The sequence below is a fragment of the Lasiodiplodia theobromae genome (assembly GCF_012971845.1).
Source record: "Lasiodiplodia theobromae strain AM2As chromosome Unknown scaffold_28, whole genome shotgun sequence".
In the NCBI taxonomy this organism is placed as follows: Eukaryota; Fungi; Ascomycota; class Dothideomycetes; order Botryosphaeriales; family Botryosphaeriaceae; genus Lasiodiplodia; species Lasiodiplodia theobromae.
Window position 1 is genome coordinate 579,124 of NW_023336486.1, and position 19,931 is coordinate 599,054.

Below are 19,931 nucleotides of genomic sequence, written 5' to 3' on the forward strand. Positions count from 1 at the left end.
GAGCCACGATATGACGAGAGAACCTTACGGCCACCATGTCATTTGATGCTTTCTTGGACACAAGGAGAAAAGAGAAAAGAAAAAAAAATAATATGCTTGTTACTTCTCTCGGCACTCGTCTTTGTTGCTGAAATTGCCATCTCGGACATACGTCAGACAACATTTTTTTTGGCCAAATTAGTTAGTAATAAATCGTATCCATCAGTCTGGGTTGGAGATTTGCTTGGTGTTGTGTCCAGTATAGCCCTTGAGGTCCCTTGTCTCTGTTCCTCGGCTGAAGAGAGCAGACCGATAAGGTCACAAAGCTAACGAGACCTCTATTGAGCGAAGTAAATGTGTATTTGGGATACCGCAGGTATCGAGCAGTAGTGAGGATGAGTCCCGCTTGATAAGACCAACACCGAAATCGCCCATTTACGCCCCTCCCAAGATTCAGAATTTTCCAGACCAGAGATGCGTGTTAACTAAGTTTTCCCATACAAATTATCCTAACCACGTGCCTCCCGCAACCTTGCCAGCCTTCGCAAACTTCTCCCTCAACCCCTCCATCCTCAGTTTCCGGAGCCTCTCTTGCAAGTTGTTATGTTCGATTTCCCACTCCCCTTGGCCGTTCGTGTCCTTTTTACCACCACCCCACAAGGACCACCCTGAACTCTTCGTCTCTCTCTTCTCCTTCTCTTCACGGGCGAGAACACCAGCCATCTTCCCCAGATTCCCCAATGCCACCTCCAAGCATTGTGCACACCTCTCTTTGTCCGCCGCGTCAAGCTTACTGTTCAGAGAAATTCCAGACTCTGCGTCAGCAATTGCGTCCCGCGTCCAGGAAAGACCCTTGTCGCGCGAAGATGGACTGGTCGCGAAGAGAATTTCACCAATGTACGTTTTCAGCGCGGCGTCATCGCAGAGGGTTCCGGGCGTACGCGTAAGAGGTTCGTCGCCGGTGGGGAGTGGTGGAGGGTAGGACGGCGGCCTGATGATGGAACGTATGGTGCCGAGTACTCCCGAGTCGGCCTGGCTGGAAGATGAAGCGGTAGAAGGGGACAAAGGTGCGTTGTGGCGGGCACGCAAGACAGAGAGAAATATTGGGAGGGCTTTGTTGACCTCTTGTTGGCGGGCATAGTGCGTAGCGAGGGCCGTAGCGGCGCGGGTGATGTTTGGGGAGACGCGAGCGGCGCCGGGACCGTCGCGGATGATGCCGGTAGTAGTATCAATCACGTCCGAAACGTCCGGGGTGGCGGCGGTGGCAATATCAAATGCCCAGCTGTACATCTCGGCAGCACTTGAAGGCAAGTTGTGCAAGTCAAGCCAGTCGGCATATGCAAGGGCAGCGTCAAGTCTCTGAGACGTCGAGAACCCCTTGGTGGTTATGATCTTCATATAGAACGTTTCCGGTGGCTCGAAAGCAGTCACGCAGTTCTGCTCCAAGGGAGCTTCGTGCGCATACGGCGGGCAGGGCCGGGGGTTCGGATTAGAAGGCCCAATGACCACGTCCGGTGGGAAGCAAATGCGGCGCGTGGTATCCTTGACCCAGCCTTCCAGATGCTCGGCGGCCTTCGCGCAGCCCATCAAAACCTCGTGATAGCCGCGGCGCCACGCTTCGCTTTTGGCAGAGACATCCAGGCCCGCCTTCCCTACGCCTGGGACCAGAAGTCCACCCTCTTCCTGCTCCTTGATGTCCTGTCCGTCAATATTAGGGTCCTCCAGGCGCTCCAGCACGCCCTTGTACATGCTCCCAGCACTCGCCCAATCCGTCATGTTCGAGGGCCAAAATTCCGGGTCCTCCTGGGCGCGCGCGCTCCGGTAGTTCATCCGGCTGATGACACTCCATTCGGGCGGGCTCGGTGTCCGGCGCTCGAAGATTTCATTCTGCACACCAAACGCGGCGACGAAAAGAAGGCCGACGGACGTCCACAAAAAGATGGTCCATTTCCCCGCCAGCCACACCTGTTCCTTGATGTACTGTTTGCTTTCGGTCGTCAAGAGGCGCGCAATCTGCCATTGGCCGACAGGCTGGCGGCGGCGCAGCGATGCATTGGCGGCAGACGAAGGGTGTAAGAATGGCAGCTGCGGGCGCGGCCCCACCGAGCGCGCGAGGATGAGGAGTTGAGCGTTGTGTGTGAAGGGGCGCGGGGTCGGCGATCGCGGAGAAATGCTGGGGGGGCGCAAGGGGCGGCGGAGCTGAGGTATTCTGTGGAGTGCGAGGCGGGAGGCCTGCATTGTTGCAGGAAGACGTTCAATGGCGTGAGGAAGCAGCAGAGGCGTGATGACGCTCTGGATGATCAAGTTTGCGGAGACGGCTCGGCCGAGAGCGGTGAGGGGAGAAGCATTCTGCCGGCCCAAATCCGTCACCGCCCTGGAAATTTCCCATCCATTATGCGCCCGTCCGTCGCAATCCTCTCCCCAAACCTCCAAATTCCACCAGTCGCAACAATGTCGAAATCCGAGAAGGTCAGCAAGAAGTCCAAGAAGGAGAAGCCCGAGGAGGTTGTCGCCGCGCCGGCAGATACGGTCGCGGACGTGGTCGACGACGGCGCGAAGAAAAGCAAGAAGGACAAGAAGGAAAAGAAGGAGAAGAAGGACAAGAAAGACAAGAAGGACAAGAAGGAGAAGAAGGAAAAGAAGGACAAGAAGAAGAAGGCCAAGAGCGAAGATCAGTCCTCCGACGATGTGCCTGCAAGTGCGCCTGAGGCAAGCGAACCCGCCGAGGAGCCCAAGTCGAAGAAGAGAAAGCTCGAGGAGACATCCGATGAGCTTGCCGAAGAGCAAGAATATGAGGAAGGGCCGTCCGAGGAGAAGAACGCGAAGGCCGCCAGCGCACCCTCCGACTCCGACTCCCACCCGGCGCCTGAAGGCAATGACAAGTCCGCAACCCGCTTCATCGCATTCATTGGCAATCTTCCCTACACCGCTACCAAGGAGTCCATCGCGAGCCACTTTGCCAAGGTGCCACCTGCTTCCATCCGCGCTCCCATGACCAAGGACAACAAGAAGAGCAAAGGCTTCGCTTTCATCGAATTCGACCGCTACGACTACATGAAGTCGTGCCTGAAGCTGTACCACCATTCCAGCTTCGACGATGGCAAGAGCCCCGCCAGGAAGATTAATGTCGAGTTGACGTGAGTAGTAATACGCTGCAGCCGACTTTGTGAGAGCGCCTATTGACCCATCTCTTGCATAGTGCCGGCGGCGGCGGTTCAAAATCAGAAGCCCGCAAAGAGAAATTGAAGTACAAAAACGAGAAGCTCAACGAGCAGCGCAAGCGACGCAACGAACAAGAGACTAAGGAGGAGGCGCGCGCCCGCAAGAAGGCCAAATATGCGCCTAAGGGTAACAAGAAGGCTAAAAATGGGCCAGGAAAGGGTGCCAATGCTCAGCCGGTGGCAGAAAGAGGCCCGCCACAGTATGATGGTGCTGGTGATGACGCTAACTCCGCTGATAATGGTGGTATCCATCCTGCGCGCTTGGCCATGATGCGGAGGTAGAAGACGGGTTCGAGGCTTATCCAGTCCAGTGGACGATAGAGCCGTGGTGAGGCCGCTGTCCCAGCAGCAGTTTTGCGCTGTTGGAGCTCAGACTCGAATGTTTATTTCATCGGCTGTGTGGCTGCAAAGGAGCACTTGAGATATCCCAGGTTCACAATGATGTCCAGAATTTTTCTCTCAAAAACGCCCTATTCTCATTGCAAATAAAAGGTATCCGTGGTAACGACCATACTGTCCACGCTTAAAACAACATTCCCATAGAAAAATATCAATCTCACGCTTTCACTTTTCCATTTCCCTCCCACGTTTCCGTCACTGAGCTGTCTGCTCCGTCTCCAAGAGCTTACCATCCTCGTCATACTCAAACTCGCACCAACTGGGGCCAAACCATGAAGCGACCTCGTCTTTAGGTGTGTCTTCTTCGCTCCGGCTTTCACCATCGTCATCTCGGGTCTTACGACCTCTGCGTGCGTGCTTCTGCCTCTTTCCCAGACGACGCGCAACTTCGTTGGCCTCGTTCAGTGACACGAGCTTCCTCTTAACACGCTCCGCCTTGCCGTCACTTTCCCAGCGCTCACGACACAATTCCCACGGAGTGCTCTGCTCATCTTCATGACCTTCATCCTTAGGCAAGAATTTCTCCGAATCGCGAGCGAGGATCGGGTCAGAAGTGCCCTCGTCAAACCAGTACCAGCGTTGGTCGGCTGGATCTCGGGGGATTTTGGGTGGGTTCTCAAAACACTTCGACGTCCACGAGTCTCCTGCCATTTCTGCGGGAGTGCGGCCGGTCGCGTTCTCCCGATACAGCAGCTCAGGGCGCCGGTCGATAATGATGCGCATCAGTGGAGTCAGTTCCCTCTTGGTGACAATGTGCAGCGGCGTGTCGCCTACACCATCAACCATGTCAAGCTCAGCCAATGTGGGAGACAAAGACAGGAGATGCTCCAGAATCTTGCCGGAGGACTCGTTGGCGTAGACCCGAAGCCAAAGCGCCAACGGGGTCGCAGCATCGGCATTTCGTTCCGTAAACAGAGATTCCAGGAGACGCTGATCAACCAATTCCAGCATTTTGATTAACTCGATGTCTTTGTAGCTCCAAGAGGAGAGCAGAGTGTGGATGATGTTGTTCCAACTGCTGTCGCGGCAGGTCTGGTCCGCACCAGCTGCAATGAGCCTCTTCGCTGTGACATAGCGGCCGAGCGAGAAGGCAAGATGGAGGGGCGTCTGGCCGGTGCTGTTCGCCTTGGTCTCTAGCGTCTTGGGAATGGCGCGCACAAGATAGTCTAGGACCTTTGACGTTTCACCAGACCTCCAGGGAGCCATAACGGCGCAATGGAGAACGAGCTTTTCTGTAGAAGCCTTTAGCATACTGAATACTACGTCGAAAACCAAGAAACTTACGCCTTAGATCTAGCCAGTCGGAAATCGCCCGCTGAATGCCGCCGTTAGCTTTCGCTAGGTGCTGCAGCCTCTTGTCCCCCTTATTCTCCTCGGCGAATTCCGCGTAGCATCTGGTCGGGGCGTCGCTCAGGAACCATTCGATTGCTTCAAGGTTTCCTGTTTTTGCAGCTTGAAGGAGCGGAGGGTGCTCATCGCTCGCTCTCTGGGGGGTGACCCCTCTTCCGGCGGCTGCCCAGTCCGCTCTCTTCTTTCCATGAATGGATAAGCCCTGGTAGTACCTGGGCTTTTCAATGATCTCAACGCCACTCCTCTTGATGAGCTTATCCAATGGGAGGCCGACACCTGTCCGCTTGATGAGTTCAGTAAGGCAACTGATGCGACCTAGACGCATCGCGAAAATAAGATCGTCTTCGTTCCTCGTGTAGAATGGAACGGTCGTCTCTTCGCCGTCCGGCTTGCTGTACTGCGCAGTGTATTGTGCGCCCCACTGAAGTAAGGTCTTGAGCAGGCTCAGGTCGTCCTTTTCAATGGCATACTGTACGAGATCATCGGATTGGGCGCTTTGCCATTCTCCAGTAAGAGGATGTGAAGCAAGACCAATCACCGAGGATTCCTTCTTCGCCATCTCCACGCGTGGAATTGTGCAACCCCAATCCAGGAAAGTCAACGGAGACACACTGCTTCGGACTTGGGTAGCAACTTCGCCGATGTTTTCGATGGTAAACTGATCGTCGACGATTTCCCGGAAAACCGTGATCTTGTCCTCATCCTCACTTGCTTCACTGGCCTGGCTTGACTCGTAGTCCGAGTCTTCGTCTCCCTCCATACTGTATCTTTCCTGGTTCTTCTCCTTTGGCTTGTACTGGGCCTTCGCAATCTCCAAGATTCCTTCAGCGCAGTCAATGTGACCACGAAGGACAGCAATTTGGAGAGGAGAAAGTCCCTCCGAGTCGGTAACAGCAATCTTAAGCGGCAATTGGTCGCGCAGTTCGCCCCAAAGGGTCAGAGTTAGTCTCTTGATAGCAAGCAAATCTCCCTTCCATGCGGCGTCGAAGCTAAAAGCAAGCACCGTGTTAGCAACTATCTTCGTTTTCGAAGAACCATGAATGGGTACAAGGAGGCGACCAATTGCACTTACAGCTCGATGTAACCTTCCCTCTTCTTTTCGGTAAGATCCGGGATTCTGAAGCTGAAATCCACTTTCCATGGCTCCTCTTTCTCCCTCGGCTCGTCAGGGCTACTATGGTCACGCTTCTTCGGGGCAAAATCTGGATACAGCTCTAAGAATGACTTCGCTCCCTTCGCCAGGAGTTCTGTCTCGACGCTTTCGAACTGACGGCATAGCTTTTCTACAGCCTCTCTTTTCTCCATAAGACCCTTTCTGTTTTCGGCCTCTTCGAGAGCTTTCTTGTAATTCTTCATGGAAGATTCATGATCGCGAAGCTCTCGTTGAACAGCCCGAACGGCAATCCACTGCTGATAGCTGCCGTCACCGTGAACATCAATGTACTCCTGACCAGAACCTTGAAAGGCTGGTTTTGGAAGCTCGATGTCGATCTTGTCATCGTATCCTCGAAGTTCTTTTAACTTCTTGCGTACGACGTCAAGCAGGGTCTGCGCGTCGTTGCTGTCATACGCGCGGTCTTCTTGAACGACTCGCCAGGCTCCGGAAGTAAGGGTGCTTGGATTGGCGCCATGCTTCAGTAGCTGTAGAACAACATCGGGAAGTTCGTTTTGGGCGGCTACGATAACCGGTTGACGAGTGTTTTCTCGGTAGGTTTCCATGTTCCTTTCCGTGTTTTCCTTGTCGTAATAAGAACCGCGCATCGAGGCCCAAGCGTCCACGAATTCTTGGAATCCTATTTCTGGTTGAGCCCCAGTTTCCAGGAGCTTGAGCGCTAAGGAGGTGTTCTGGGAGTCGATTGCCGTTGAAAGAGGGCTGATGGGAAACGGGCGGTAGTTTAAGCCTCCGCAGACGAGGTGGTTCAGTGCTCTCTTCGCCCCGGAAAGGTCATGATCAAGCAATGCTTGTATCAGTTCTGTCTGCTGCGCGGTGAAACGGTGGAAGGCAGTGGTGCCATGAAGATCTGCTTGCGCAGAAGACGCACCGACCTCCAGAAGTGTTTGTATCATCTCCTTAGCCCTATCGAGAGGCAGGTGCGTTGCGAGACAAAGAGTTAGGATTGCTGCCGACGGCTTTCTGTTGTAACCGTTGAGAAGCTTGACTGGCAGCAGAACATCAGCACCGAAGTTCTGAACGAGCTCCTTGACAACCTCGCAATGACCGTTGAAGATGGCTAGATGCAAAGGAGAACTGGGGGTGTCCCAAGCCAAAACGTTGACATCGTAAACATCCGGCTCTTCCTCGTTATCCTCGGGCAGGTTGTCGTTTTCATCAGGATCTTCGGACTTTTTGACATTTACGTAAGACCCAGTGGTAGTTGACTTCATTTCCACGTCATCATCGTCCTCATCGTTATCAATCATCTCGGCGTCTTCCTCGTCAGAGGCCATCTGAGTGTCAGAAGGACTCTTGGGGGCAGCAGAACTTGCGGCTTCCTTGGCTGCAAGCCTTGATTTCCGACGAAAATCGGCTTTGTTGGCCTCTCCCTCTTCGTTCGCTTCACTTCTCCTCATCAATATCCTCACAATCTCCACATTTCCTCGGGCAGCGGCGAGATGAAGCGCAGTACGGCCATCGGCCAAACGAGCAACCATGCGAGCACCTGCATCCACAAGGCGCTGCACTATCTCGGGAGAAGATGAGTGGCAAGCAAGGTGCAATGGAGTCCGCCCAGTGTAATCGCGAGTGTTGGGGTCGGCTCCTTCCTGTGAAAGCCAATCTTCGACGTGCTCCAAATCGCCGTCGACAATTGCTTGGCATAGACGAGCAGTGTTGCCGACGTATGCCATCTCCGTCCAGTCGTTGTCAGTCAGGGGGTTGAAGCTGCCGATGGTCTGGCGGCCTGGGTCATCTTTGATGAATGAAATCTTCCCAGATACAAAGGTCTTGCTTTCTTCCTCAGCGACCTCTTCTTCTTCAGGCGTATCCGGCTTCGGACAATAGCCGCAGCAGTCAAAGAAGACGTCTTCGGCGTGACCGAAGAAAGCTGGATGACGATGCAGGTTCACTTCGCGCTCCTTGGGCTTGTTCCACTCTGCATTGAGAAGTAGGTCCTTGGTGTAGAGTAGCTTCTCGATTTTCCGAGCATGAAATTTCTCGCCGTAAGGAATCGTGAAGGTATGGTAGTCGGCCACCTCATCCTCCTCGACCCATTCGGCAACTTCGTCCTCGTACTTTTCTTTGATGTTTCCCCTCAAGCCGTGACGTGCTCGAGCATAACGATTGATTTCAGGCCTTCCTCTCTCTCTTCGGCGCTGATCCATGTAATCATCACGATCGGAGGAATTGGGAAGCCTTTCCAAAACGAGGAGGCGAGCAAGCCCAACGGTTCGGGCAAAGTTGCGCTCGAAGATGGTGGGATCGATCCTGGATCGATCGAGATTGGGCCAGTACACCTCAAAGCCCCTGTGGGAGTACTTGGACAGCCGGTTCTCATACGAGGGAGAACGGCGGGTGAGATCGATGGTATTGACTTGCGTCATGAATGCGGCCAGCGCACGAGGGGAAGCATACACTTGATTACCATCATAAGCAGCGCAGGAACAGTCAACATCGAAGCCGGTGAGAATTTCAGCGACGGACTTGTAGATGCGGAGAACGATCTGCACATGGCGTGTCGGGTACTGGCTGGCAATGGTGATGGCGTGCTTGGTGCGGATTGTTGTCGTCTCTGCGAGGATGGAATCCTTGACCTTTCTTTCAATCTGCTTGATCTTCTCCAAAGCATCCTCTTCGCTCAGGCCATAGAGGAAGAGGTCGACATCGGAGGCGGGGGCGACGACATCATGGTAATACTGACGAAGCGCTCGCTTCGAGTCCGAGTACTCCTTCGGGATGGGCAAAAGTGGCGTGACGACTGAACTCCCGGCCTGGCTCCGTCAGCGAAAGCTCGACAAGTTTTCAAGCTACTGTACTCACTGCTACGACATTGCTCCAGTCCAGGTCGACAAGAGAGGATTCAGAGAAGATATTGAAGTTCGTCTGGAATTCCTTCAAAGACTGGACAACTGCCGGGCTGCCATTGGGCTTCCGCTGCTCAGCGTCAAGAGGCATGATGTACTTTTCTTTCTCGGCATCCGACTCAGTGGCGAGGTCGCGTGCACGAATTCTGGCATTGGATTCCTGACCAGTGAAGACTGGGGTAATGTTCAAGAACGGGTCAGTGAGTGCGGGGTGGTCTGGCTCTTGAGCAAAGACTTCGCGGATTTTGGAGTCGAATCGTTTGTACGGCTCAATGAGCTCTCTCATGGGAGAGTTGGGGTTGGCGGCGACGTGAGAGAGGAAGTCATTGTGCTTCACAGGCACCTCGGGCAGGGTCGAGGGCGATGTCGGACCTGCTGCAGCCATTGTGTGCGGCGAGGAAGACGATTGAAACGAAGGAGTGAGTTTTGGGAAAAGAAGAGAAGCACAAAGGCGCGGACAGGAGACGAATTGACAGCATACAAGATGCCCGAGAAGTAGCGGCGCAGGAAAAGGATGCAATGAGGGGCATCGAAGCAGATGGGCAGTGGCTTTTAAGTAGGTCAGCGCTAGGGTTGAACGCGTCTGTTAGAACGCGGCTGGCGCCTGGAATGGCACGCTGTCACGTGCGAAGCCAGGCAACAAGCCATTCAGCGCGGTGCTGGATCTGCCACTTCCTATCGCCATCCAGGCAGCATCTGCAGATCATCTCACCTCAGTAGGTGCCAAAATAAATGATCCTCCGCAATTGCCTTTTCGGACAAGGGCACCCGACTTACGTAGGTCGCTGAAGCTACCAACTGGACGTAAATGTAGAATTACTAAAAGCATATCTACGTCCGGCTGCCTACGTAACAAGCTCAGATCTTTCGGCTTACCCACAGTTACTGCGCTTGACTCCGCTTTTGATCGACTGTCGCTTAAGACCCGCTTGGTCTTGAAAGGCGGTCGCGCCCTAGTGTCTGAGCAGGCAGGCATTGCATCATCGTGATCATCATCGCTAAATCGCTACCTTCGGATTCGGGAGACAATTTCTCTTTCGTGATTATTACGAGCAGCGATGGGATGGTTCAGGCGTGGGGGTCGCTGTTGTACTGTGCAGCCACGATCGGCCACAGGGATTTGGGCGATCGCCACCGCTCCCCTGTCCTTGTGCCGTTCCGCATCTTGCTTCATCTTCCCGCAACAGAATCGTCAAATTTACTGCAGACGGTAGTAGAGGAGCTCTCGATACCGCCAGTTTGGAATGGCTTTGCAAGACTCCATGCCACGTCACAAATGATAGTCTCAATCGATCATTGCCATGACCCAGCGTTGATGACGTCTTTGCGGAGATCTTCTGGGGATCACCACAAAAAGCACCGCCAGATCCCGCACCTGCGACGCCCCGTACCAAACCATGAAGCAAGAAACCTTCAGTGTACTGCTCCCGCATTGCGGCCCGCCTACGCACGCTAGCATCACTCATTTCCTGTCGACTCTCCTCCCGCCATGCACAAACGACGTCAACTTTCTTTATCACACCCCTCGTCACCCTGCCTATAATCCATCTCGCGCAATCGCCTCCCACGTCGTCCTGAGCGTGGCACCTACGCCGGGCGTGTACGCCGCTCTCAACTCTCCGGAACCCGCCAGCCCGCCTCTCTGCTTCCTCCACCGGCCATGGCAACTCAACAGGCGCGCCGTCCCCAGGGGCTCGCTCGTCATTGCCAGCCACACCTCTCTCGACATGCACCTGACTGTCGGATGGAACCTCACCCTGGCAGGCCGCCTCGGCCTCCAGACCGAGAGCGCCCTGTGCATCCAAGGGTACAAAGGAGACCCCCGGCGCAAAATCGGCCTCGTCGCAAGGGTTCGTCCGGGCGTCGATCCTTCCCTGGCCAGCCTCACCGACACCGTGAAGCGCGAGTTTGCCGGTGCGGGCGACCTGCATCTTCCTGCTGGAGCATCGCTTGGCCCTGGCTCTCGAGTTACAGCCGTCGCCATCATGAATGCCTTCCACCCAGAGGAGATTGATCGCGTGATCTGTGCTGCTAGAGAGGCAAAATGGATTGGCGACCACGAGGATGCTTCGAATGTGCTCTATCTGACGGGTGCCGCGCGGGACTATGGCCTAAAAGCTGCAGCAATGGCTGGCATGCCGGCTATATGTGTGGGGCACCGTCCTTGCGAAGACTGGGGCGTCAGGTACCTGGCTGAGATGCTTAAAGAACAGTGGCCTGAACTCACTGTCGAGGAAGTGCTGGAAGAAGAGGAGCAGCGTGCAGCACCCAAGAAAGCGGAACGAGACATCGAAAGCGTGAACTTGCGTGTCGACTCTTCTACGGGACAGGCTTGAACCACACATCCATTATCCCAGTCACAGTATGCGCAATACTGCTATTCCAGCAGATGACCTTGTCAAATATGTATCATTAGAAGGAGACGGAAGGACTTCCGCCTAAGCCTGAAACGCAGGAGCAACAGAGACGATTTACCGATACACGGAACCACGGCTACGGACGAAGCTGTCGGTGCGCCTGAAGCCAACTGCAATACTAACCCAAGAAAGAAACGTCGAAGGCAATCAACTAAATCCCGAACCAGAAGAAATAATCCCAGAAGCTCAACATGGTAATAAAGCACCGCTCATTTCTCGACGCCGACGCCCACTCCACTTTAATGTTCCCATGCTCCATGAGCCCTGCCCCATGAGGCCCGATGCAAGAGAAGGAAGTATGGAGGCTGGAATAAACATAGGAGAGTAGGCGCACAGTGAGTGGATGATAAAGCGAAATTGGGGAATCAAACAGAAAAGGAGTGAATGGTATATAGTTACTAGAGGTTACGGCAGTAGTCTTTGTTGCCTTGTGGTCGGTCGTAGCAATGTCGTTATGCTGTGCTTTTCCTCTATACTCCAACCCATAATGTGTCGTAGAACGCCTGCCAGATCGATGTCAGACCACGCTTCGATCGAGGCAAGCCGAAATCTGAGTACGCCCGGCATTTGTACGGTGGGCGGGGGCAATCTTTCAGCCCGGGACTATCCAATGCGCTGAGCAGCGTGTTCGCACGCACATCACGGTGCTTTCGCCACCGGACGTGTCACAGCCGTTTGCGCTGGCACGATTATATGCAGCCCGAGGCTGGTGAGCCATTCTGTGACTTTCACCTCTCCAGCGGCTTCTGCCATCCATTGATGTACGCCATGATGCTCAGACCGAGGACCACAACACCCACCATCGATGCATACGGGCCGACATGCGCAAGCTGTTCGCCTCCTGGCGACTTAGTGACGAGAGCATGTTGCCCTTTCTCTTTGGATACTGCACCCTGCTCGCTTTGCAGCGGCCGACCGTTTGGAATGCCGGTCTCTCGTGCGGCCGAGGTAGACCTGGGCGAAGAGTCTCGGATCTCCTCATCTTGAGGTTTTTGGTCCTGCGCTCCATCAATGTGGAGTGGTGTGTCTATGCCGTGGTTGCTCTCGGTCTTGTTTTCTTGAGAAATCTTCGCCGCGCGCTCACTCTCTTGTTTGCGAATACTTTCAATCATTTCCGCCAGCGTTGAGCGATCCTTGGCACTCTCCAACTCTGCCTTCTCAGCGCGTTGTTTGTATGTCTCCATCTCTTGCCGCATCCGATCCATTTCTGCAACCATGGATTCAATGTGTTGCTGGAGCTGGGCAGTGGAGGCGTCTGTTTCCGACGTTTGCGGCGGGTCCATGGCCATCGGGTTTTCGTTGACGTGATCGTCTGCGGTAGCAGACGCTTCTTCTGCTGCGACGTCACTAATTCCATTGGTGTACGTCTCGACAATGTCGCCAGCCACATCTTTCTTTCTTTCCAGCTCTAATCGCTGAGCGCGCTCCTCGGCGCTTTCTCGAGCAAGGCGTTCCTGAACCAGCAGGTCTTCCACTTCCTTTAACCTTGAACTCTGCATCTCGAAGTCCTTCTTGGCATTGTTCAAAGCCTCGAGCAAAGCGTTGATTTGGAGAGAATCACCCTTGGGTGCGCTGAGATTCGCAGGCAGTTTCGGCTTCTCGGTCTCCGAGCGACGCAGGGATGGCTGGGCTGCATCCGGCTTCTCAGGAAGAGGTTGCGATGGCGGCGGGGCGGGAGGGTCTGAGAAGCGTGCCTTGATGTCGCCTTTCAGCGGTGAATGTTTCGTCATGGGAGATGACGTCTTGCTCGGCTCTTTTTTCGGATCGCTCGCTAAGAGAGATTCAATATACTGCCCGGTCCGTTGAAGCTCTTGAGATTGTTGGCGAGCTTGCTTCATTTCAGACTACGCCCGCGTCAGCAAAGCCAGCATGTGCTATTTCGAATCAACTTACGTTCAGCTTCTTAACAATCTGTTCCATGGTAACGGGTTGCAGCCAGAAATTGGTATGACGTTGCTGTGCCATCCCGGCCATGTTATTACCAGCCACGCTTTGAGGCATCGACCCCAGGCGTCCGTTACTCGCAATGGACCCTTGGCTACCGGTACGGCCCCTGCCCTGCCCGACACCTTGGCCGAGCGGGGAGGCCAGCAGATTCCCGTTGACCGATGGATCGAGGTCTCCAAAGTTGAGGTCCAGAACATTGTTGTTCGGATAGATACCTGCGTGCTCGACCTTGGCAGCAACCTTGTGATGGACGATCGTTTTCTGGTCTTCGCTGACAATATCAATTCCAAGCTCAAGCATGTCTTGCTCACGCAGTTCGTGCGCTTCCGAGTCGCGATTTTCCGGAGAGAGACGGGTGCCGTTGACAAAAGTGCCGTTGGACGACTTGACGTCACGGATCCATATCTTGCCAGAGCGATCAGCCCATATCTCGGCATGTTGCCTCGAGAGCACCTTGGAGTCGAAGTAGCCATTGAGCGGCGTGGGAATTGTCTTGTTGTTTGTCTGACGGCCAATGCGCAGGACCTCGGGGAAGTAAGGTACGGTGATGGTTTTGCGCTCAAAAGTGCCGTTGAGCGGGACGAGATGAAGGATCGCAGGCGGCTCGTTTTGACCCTGTGCGCGGGCGGTGCCGTTCTGCTGTGCCTGTGCGGCTTGGCTGTGCTGAGACGGCAGCATGGAGGAGGGCGTGTGGAGGGCAGAGATGGCAGAGGCAGCTGAGGGGCCAGACGATGTGGAAGCGACGGATTGCGGTCGTGCGGTCGAGATACCAGCGATGGGCTCAGCTTTGGACGAGGGCCATAGCCCCCGGGCAGGCTTTTTGCGCGAGCCCCAGGCGTTCGGGTCCTGGGGCTGGGGCTGCGGAATGCCGTTGGTTTGGGAGGGCGACGACGCAATGGTCGAGGTGGACGAGGTGGAGGATATGGAGGACGAGGAGTTTGATCGCTGGGCGCTCTTGCGCTGGGGCATAAACATTCTGGAGACGTCGTCGGCGCTCATGGAGTTCAGGCCGGCGTTGGCGGCATTAGGAGCGCTCCATCCCGTTCTGGCGTTCGGCTGGAAATTCAAGGGAGGAGCGACAGCCGTCATGGGTCCGACTAGCAGGGAGGATATGGAGCGTGCTCAAAGAGGGTCACCTTCCAGCGCTTGTCTTTCGCTACGGGGCGCGCAGGCAATTGGCGGTCGGGCGCGTCCAGGGCTGTGGGCGAGAGCCTCAGGGCAGCTGGGGCAGGCGTGCGACGGCTCGAGCGACGGGCGCAGTCATGAACCGGCCGGGCTTGGGGAGGCAGGTCGTCGACGCTTGGGGTCGAGTCGCAAAGTGAGGTCTGTCGTGTGCTGGCCCGTGTGCAGGCAACGTGCGACCCCGGGCGGATTCAGGGCTGCGTCGCTCTCGAGGGCTGCTGTGGCGACGGGGCGCTGGACGGCAGACAGTAGGGATCGGGGCGCAGGCGGGAGGCTTGAAGCGGGAGGCTCGCGCAGAGGGTGATGGTGATAGGGCTCAGGGCGAGAGGTTGTCAAGAGAGGCAGTGAAGTCGGCTCCTTGTCTGCGCGAGTGTCAGGTCGGCCGGCGGAGGCGCTCGCTAAGCAGAGCGCTGCGACAGCGCCGCTGATCATAGATTCGCACCAAGTGGCACGCCTGCGCGTGAGCCCAAACACAGCCAGCCCTGCGTGCCAGCGCCCGCCCGCTGCTACGTGGACATCCCGCGCCCGCACACGGCATGCTTCGCGCTGCGCTGCATTCCTCGCGCCGCGAGGACGGGTCGCAACCCACGCCGGTCGGTCACGTGACGCGTCGCCTGAATCGCGCGGGCGCCTCACTGCTGTTGGTGCAGGGTGTGCTTTGTGCCGGGCACTGGGCAACAGCCGAGCGCGCGGCGTGAGCTCATTCCTCCACCATCCGCCGAGCTCTGAAGACTGCTTGCGCATCCTCGACTGTCTTTGCCACTACCGTCTCAACACCACCACCATGCCTGTTCCCGTGGGCGGCGGCATGTCCGGTCCTTCGACCATTGACAAGCGTGCGTCGCAAGTTCTCCAGCATGCAAAGCTCTCTACTGACGCTTCGCAGTCAAGATGGGCGCCATGATGGGTGGCTGTACGTAGCGCGCATCTCCCTCTCCGCACAGCGGGCGATCACTCACACTGTCTCAGCCGTCGGCCTCATCATTGGCTTCATCTTCGGTGCGCCGCTGCTTTTGCGCAAAGATACTTCTAGTCGCTTCGTCTGACCGAGTGCAGGAGCAACCAACATCATCAGATTCGGCCCGGGCCCCAATGGCATGATGAGGACCCTCGGCCAGTATATGCTGGGCTCTGCGGCAACCTTTGGGTACGTTCCAAGCCAATCCTGGCTTCTTCACTGCTGACCCGCCCAAGCTTCTTCATGTCCATCGGAACCACCATCCGCACCGACAGCGAACGCCAGGCCACCGAGGCCTTTGCCCGTGCCCACAGACAGCCCATCATCTTGCCGCGATACACCCGTGTCCAGCAGGAGATCATCGACCGAAAGGCTTGAGCTCTCATTTTGCATGACACGAGCACATCTCCAAGGCGCATTTTATGGGGCAGATTGTACACTACTTCGGGACACGGCGTTGCTGTATGTATATACTCTTGCCCTTTCTCTATACCCGCGCCTGCGTCCATGGGAAACTTGATCCCACGAGTGCGCACCATAGTGCTATGACGTTTGTCGGCCACTCTGACATGACTGAATCGAAGAGCTTGCCCAACGCTGGCACTTCCCATCATTACTGAATCTGTAGCAAACAATCTAGTCCGGATTTTGTTCGCCCATGGAGTCAATTGGATTTGTTCAGGCTCTGTAAGCGACATGCATTATATAAACTCACTTGGATTGGTCCAGGTGCTGAATTCCAGGTCAACCGAGTTCACTTGCGCCATGCTACAGCTGTAGCTAGTACGTATGTGCCTAATGTTGAAGCATTTGTTAACTCGTCCATGAATGAGCACATCAAAAGCGTTCGGCAAGCACTTCGCTACAGAATTAGCGAGAAGATCAAACTCTGATAAGACTAAATCCATTTGTAAAAGTTTTTTGAGTGCCTTGTTGCCTATCGGTCTTGGTAGCGCAGTCCTTCCAATCAGTAGTACACATTCCCCTCGCAAACGGCAAGACGAGCTGTCCATTGGGTATCATGCAAGCCTTTTTCATGTATTGAAGTTCTATGCAGGCGTAAGGGGTTTGCTGCATTTTCACTCCGCCTTGGCCGCTTGATCTCTGAGGTTTGGAGCCGTGGTGTTGCTTTGCTCCATATCAGCAGCCCAAAGAGCGGCGCCGACGGCATTGGTGAAAGAGAAAAACAGCCCAGCAACAGGGATCAACTCTAGTAGAACAACAGGAACTCCGAAGCTACGTGTCACGTTAGAGGAGCAGCAAAATTTGGTGGTTTGATCATACCTTGTATAGGCAGCTTTCCTCTGCTCGATGAAGTCCTCCTTCTGACGAGATTTCATTCCTTTGAGTTGGAAATACCGAGCATGTGCAGCTGGGCCAGCCTTGCGACCTTGGAGAATGATGAACATGACTGTTCCGACGACGGGAATGAAATTGAGGGGAAGATAAATGAGGTAACGGATGATGGCATCCGGAGAGAACCGCGCAAATGGCTTCTTCAAGAGCTTGCCTAGCTTGCCAATGGGGTCAGAGCCGGGCCTGATTTGACGCCCTTCGGAGACAAGGGACGTCATTCCTCGTGATACCAGAGTCTGTAGTCGTTAGCGCAGCGTGAGGACAACAAGAAAGTGCAGCTTACGCCATCAAAGGTGTCGATAAGGGCGTCATCGATGAAGAAGGTACGGCTAAGCAGATTCGATATGGTCGAGCTCTCGCTGAGCACGAGCAGGATGGTCGTCAAGGCAGCCAGCGGGCCGTTGAATATAGCAAGGATGGCGGCCTGCGGCAGGTAGGTAAAGACGAACATGAAGGTGGTGACGCCGATGCCGGTGGAGATGACTGGAGCGAGCTTTGATTTCATGGGCTTCCAGAGGCTGCGGTGGGAGAGGAAGTAGAGGAAGCCTTTGAGAGGGTAGACATAGGTGCCCGAGCTTACGGCTTGGGAAGCCAGCGACCGCACTCGCTCGGCCTCTTCTCTGGCGACCTTCTTGACCTTGGCCGACATTCTTGGTTGAGCAGTCGCTAGTACTTCGGGATGGTCTGGGTTCTTTTGGGTGATGCTGCAGACGGGGCGAGCAGCACCTACCGCTGTTTTTGAAGTGACGTTGAGAAGCGAGCTACGTCATCCTTCTCTCAGCCACTTTCAGCAAGCGCTCACCCTCTCGACACTGCAGATGAGGAAGGAGCGGAAGAAAAATCTTGCGTCGCCTTGTCTAGATCTTGTCGTGAATGCCTGTTCAAATAATGCCTTGGCGCTCGCTTGCGGTTCCTTGACTGCTGCAGCCTTATGCTCTAGTCGCTGATGAGCTTGATATGGAGGATAGCACAGGCGGAGGTTACTACGCCACGATTTATTGGCGCAATCAATCCAATCTAATTTGTTCACCTAGGCTACAAGAATCAGCTAGGTCTCAAACCCTCTGATTAGTTATTAAATCGAATGCCAAAGGCATTTGTTACAGCAGCCCCAAGCTACAAATTCAAATTTATTTCATATTCTGATAAAATATTGTAAATGCTCCGGGATTAAAATTATACGAACCTATTCCACGAAAGAGCTTACAAAGAAAAGCATAATACTAATCGCGATATTAGATAAGTCTCTAGCTATTAAAAAAGAGGAAAATAAAAAAAACAAGCAGCCCACCGGGTATACTTTGACATAAGGCTAATGGCTTGCTAGTTGCTTACTTTGTTCGCTTGGTTTGCTTGTGTATTGCTCCAAAGCCAGTGTGTCAGAGAGCCAGCAAGGTGAACTGAGCGATCTCAATTTGGGACTATGAAAGAAGGTGCTACGAGGAGGGTGAAGAGGCTCGAGAGATCGAGCCTCTTCACCACCTGGGTCTTGGCGTTGGTGCCTGAGGCACCCACCAAGGAACTCTGACACAGTGTTTCTTCCAGATCAAGTTCAGCATAGCTCAACCGGCGATAGTATATCACCACTACTCGCCGCATTTACTAATAGACATCTTTTCGCGTTTCTTAAAAATATCTATCATAGTTGTCGTGTGCAACGATGAAATGTGTATTCAAAATCAGATGCATGATTTCCCAGAGGATACTAAGCGATTGCAGAAACTGTTATGGATACTAAATAAGGGATTGTACAAGGTACGGAGGAGCCGCAGCGATGGTGTTATGCTGTTGTAAATCGGTGTCAAGCTGGCGATCCCAAAGATGGTTTCTGAGGTCTGTGACATTTCGCTGGTGACTGTTGCAACACCCACCTTTTCCATTTGCTTTTCCACCAATTTGAAAGAGGATATATACATATTGATCTGCGGATTAGTCAACAACGAGTCAACAAGCGCTCATCTGGCGAGGTGGCCGAGTGGTTATGGCGCTAGTTTCAGGTATTCTTCCTCTGAAGATACCAGAAAAGGATTTACTAGTGGAGCAATCCTCGTGGGTTCGAGTCCCACCCTCGTCAACATCATCTTTTTGCGCGTTTGGAGGCTGCCAGTAGGTCGGCCGACATCCTTTTTACTCCCAATGGACTTTCGAGAACCATCCATGTCTTTGCATCGGCGGTGCCCCAATTGCGGGGAAGCGAGGAAGGAAGTTTCTTGGATTGCAGGAGGCTCCTTCTATTTTTGTCTGGATACGTACGAGTGCAGAGTGTGTGTGGTATGATGTGTCAGGTGGATGAAGCTTATTTATTCAGCTGAAGACATCACAGGTTTGCACGTAACATTTCGGCCCCGGCCCGGCACCGGTTAACAGGGACTTTTGTGTGTTGTTGCTTGCGGACGTACGTCCATTTGTATGTATGTGTACATTAATCAGTCAGTGGTCGGCCAATTTGAGACATCATTCTATTTTATTTTGAAAAAAAAAAAACAGAAAACAATTCAACATGGATTCTTCCTTTGCTTCAGAATCCCCAATCGCATTGGGTCGGTTCTACCTTTGCATGTACATACAGACAGATACGCAAATGTACTAAATTTCACCATTTTGGGCTAGTCCCTCACCTGCTAGTAATTGGCTCCCATACACAGAGGGGTATGTATGAGCGCTCAGACACTCAGGCCAACAAAATCTTGGTCGGTGTCTGCGCCACGTACGTCGTAGAGCACTTTTTTTTGTGTTGTGTGGGGGCAAGGCTTTTTCTAAGGGGTTCAGCCGGGGCCACAAGAGCCCAGGTGATGTTGGTACGATCCGGAGTCCCGGGGATGATGAAGGGGCTTCAGCAAGCTTTGTGAAGCGTTGCCGCCGAGGCCGGCTGTTTGATGACTCGAGCTTAACCGGACTAGCCGCATCCAACCGACAACTTCAGCTCCCTCTACACCGTTCAGCCTCCCTGTTTCGTAGAGCGCGGACCGCCCCTTACGGACAAATACAATAGGGCGCATGTTTCCGACACCGCTAATTGTTCAGCCCTGAATCAAACGCCGTTCTGCGCCGTGTCCCTTCAATCTCCATGACGGCAAAATGGTCCGCCGTGAATCTGCACCG

At 54.2% G+C, this 19,931-nt stretch overlaps 7 protein-coding genes across 7 annotated transcripts; 3 read left to right on the forward strand and 4 right to left on the reverse strand.

Moving 5' to 3' along the window:
• Positions 1-483: 483 nt before the first annotated feature.
• LTHEOB_8805 (Mfs maltose permease) lies at positions 484-2,217 on the reverse strand (the record flags this gene model as incomplete). The annotated part of the gene is made up of 1 exon (XM_035518323.1): positions 484-2,217. The coding sequence occupies one exon, from the start codon at positions 2,215-2,217 to the stop codon at positions 484-486; it is 1,734 nt and encodes a 577-aa protein (XP_035370110.1).
• Positions 2,218-2,430: 213 nt separating this feature from the next.
• Positions 2,431-3,482, forward strand: LTHEOB_8806 (RNA binding protein; the record flags this gene model as incomplete). The annotated part of the gene is made up of 2 exons (XM_035518324.1): positions 2,431-3,116; positions 3,179-3,482. 2 exons carry the CDS (start codon positions 2,431-2,433, stop codon positions 3,480-3,482), a joined length of 990 nt encoding a protein of 329 aa, XP_035370111.1.
• A 312-nt stretch (positions 3,483-3,794) lies between these two features.
• LTHEOB_8807 (Ankyrin repeat protein) lies at positions 3,795-9,354 on the reverse strand (the record flags this gene model as incomplete). Its single annotated transcript, XM_035518325.1, has 4 exons — positions 3,795-4,831; positions 4,884-5,938; positions 6,022-8,876; positions 8,926-9,354. 4 exons carry the CDS (start codon positions 9,352-9,354, stop codon positions 3,795-3,797), a joined length of 5,376 nt encoding a protein of 1,791 aa, XP_035370112.1.
• Positions 9,355-10,366: 1,012 nt separating this feature from the next.
• LTHEOB_8808 (Ngg1p interacting factor 3 nif3) lies at positions 10,367-11,305 on the forward strand (the record flags this gene model as incomplete). Its single annotated transcript, XM_035518326.1, has 1 exon — positions 10,367-11,305. The coding sequence occupies one exon, from the start codon at positions 10,367-10,369 to the stop codon at positions 11,303-11,305; it is 939 nt and encodes a 312-aa protein (XP_035370113.1).
• An 809-nt stretch (positions 11,306-12,114) lies between these two features.
• Positions 12,115-14,422, reverse strand: LTHEOB_8809 (Cytoplasm to vacuole targeting vps64; the record flags this gene model as incomplete). Its single annotated transcript, XM_035518327.1, has 2 exons — positions 12,115-13,230; positions 13,280-14,422. 2 exons carry the CDS (start codon positions 14,420-14,422, stop codon positions 12,115-12,117), a joined length of 2,259 nt encoding a protein of 752 aa, XP_035370114.1.
• Positions 14,423-15,299: 877 nt separating this feature from the next.
• LTHEOB_8810 (Mitochondrial genome maintenance protein) lies at positions 15,300-15,851 on the forward strand (the record flags this gene model as incomplete). Its single annotated transcript, XM_035518329.1, has 5 exons — positions 15,300-15,351; positions 15,402-15,428; positions 15,485-15,514; positions 15,572-15,662; positions 15,710-15,851. The coding sequence occupies 5 exons, from the start codon at positions 15,300-15,302 to the stop codon at positions 15,849-15,851; spliced, it is 342 nt and encodes a 113-aa protein (XP_035370115.1).
• A 701-nt stretch (positions 15,852-16,552) lies between these two features.
• Positions 16,553-17,478, reverse strand: LTHEOB_8811 (uncharacterized protein; the record flags this gene model as incomplete). The annotated part of the gene is made up of 3 exons (XM_035518330.1): positions 16,553-16,709; positions 16,758-17,065; positions 17,113-17,478. The coding sequence occupies 3 exons, from the start codon at positions 17,476-17,478 to the stop codon at positions 16,553-16,555; spliced, it is 831 nt and encodes a 276-aa protein (XP_035370116.1).
• Between the last annotated feature and the right edge of the window lie 2,453 nt (positions 17,479-19,931).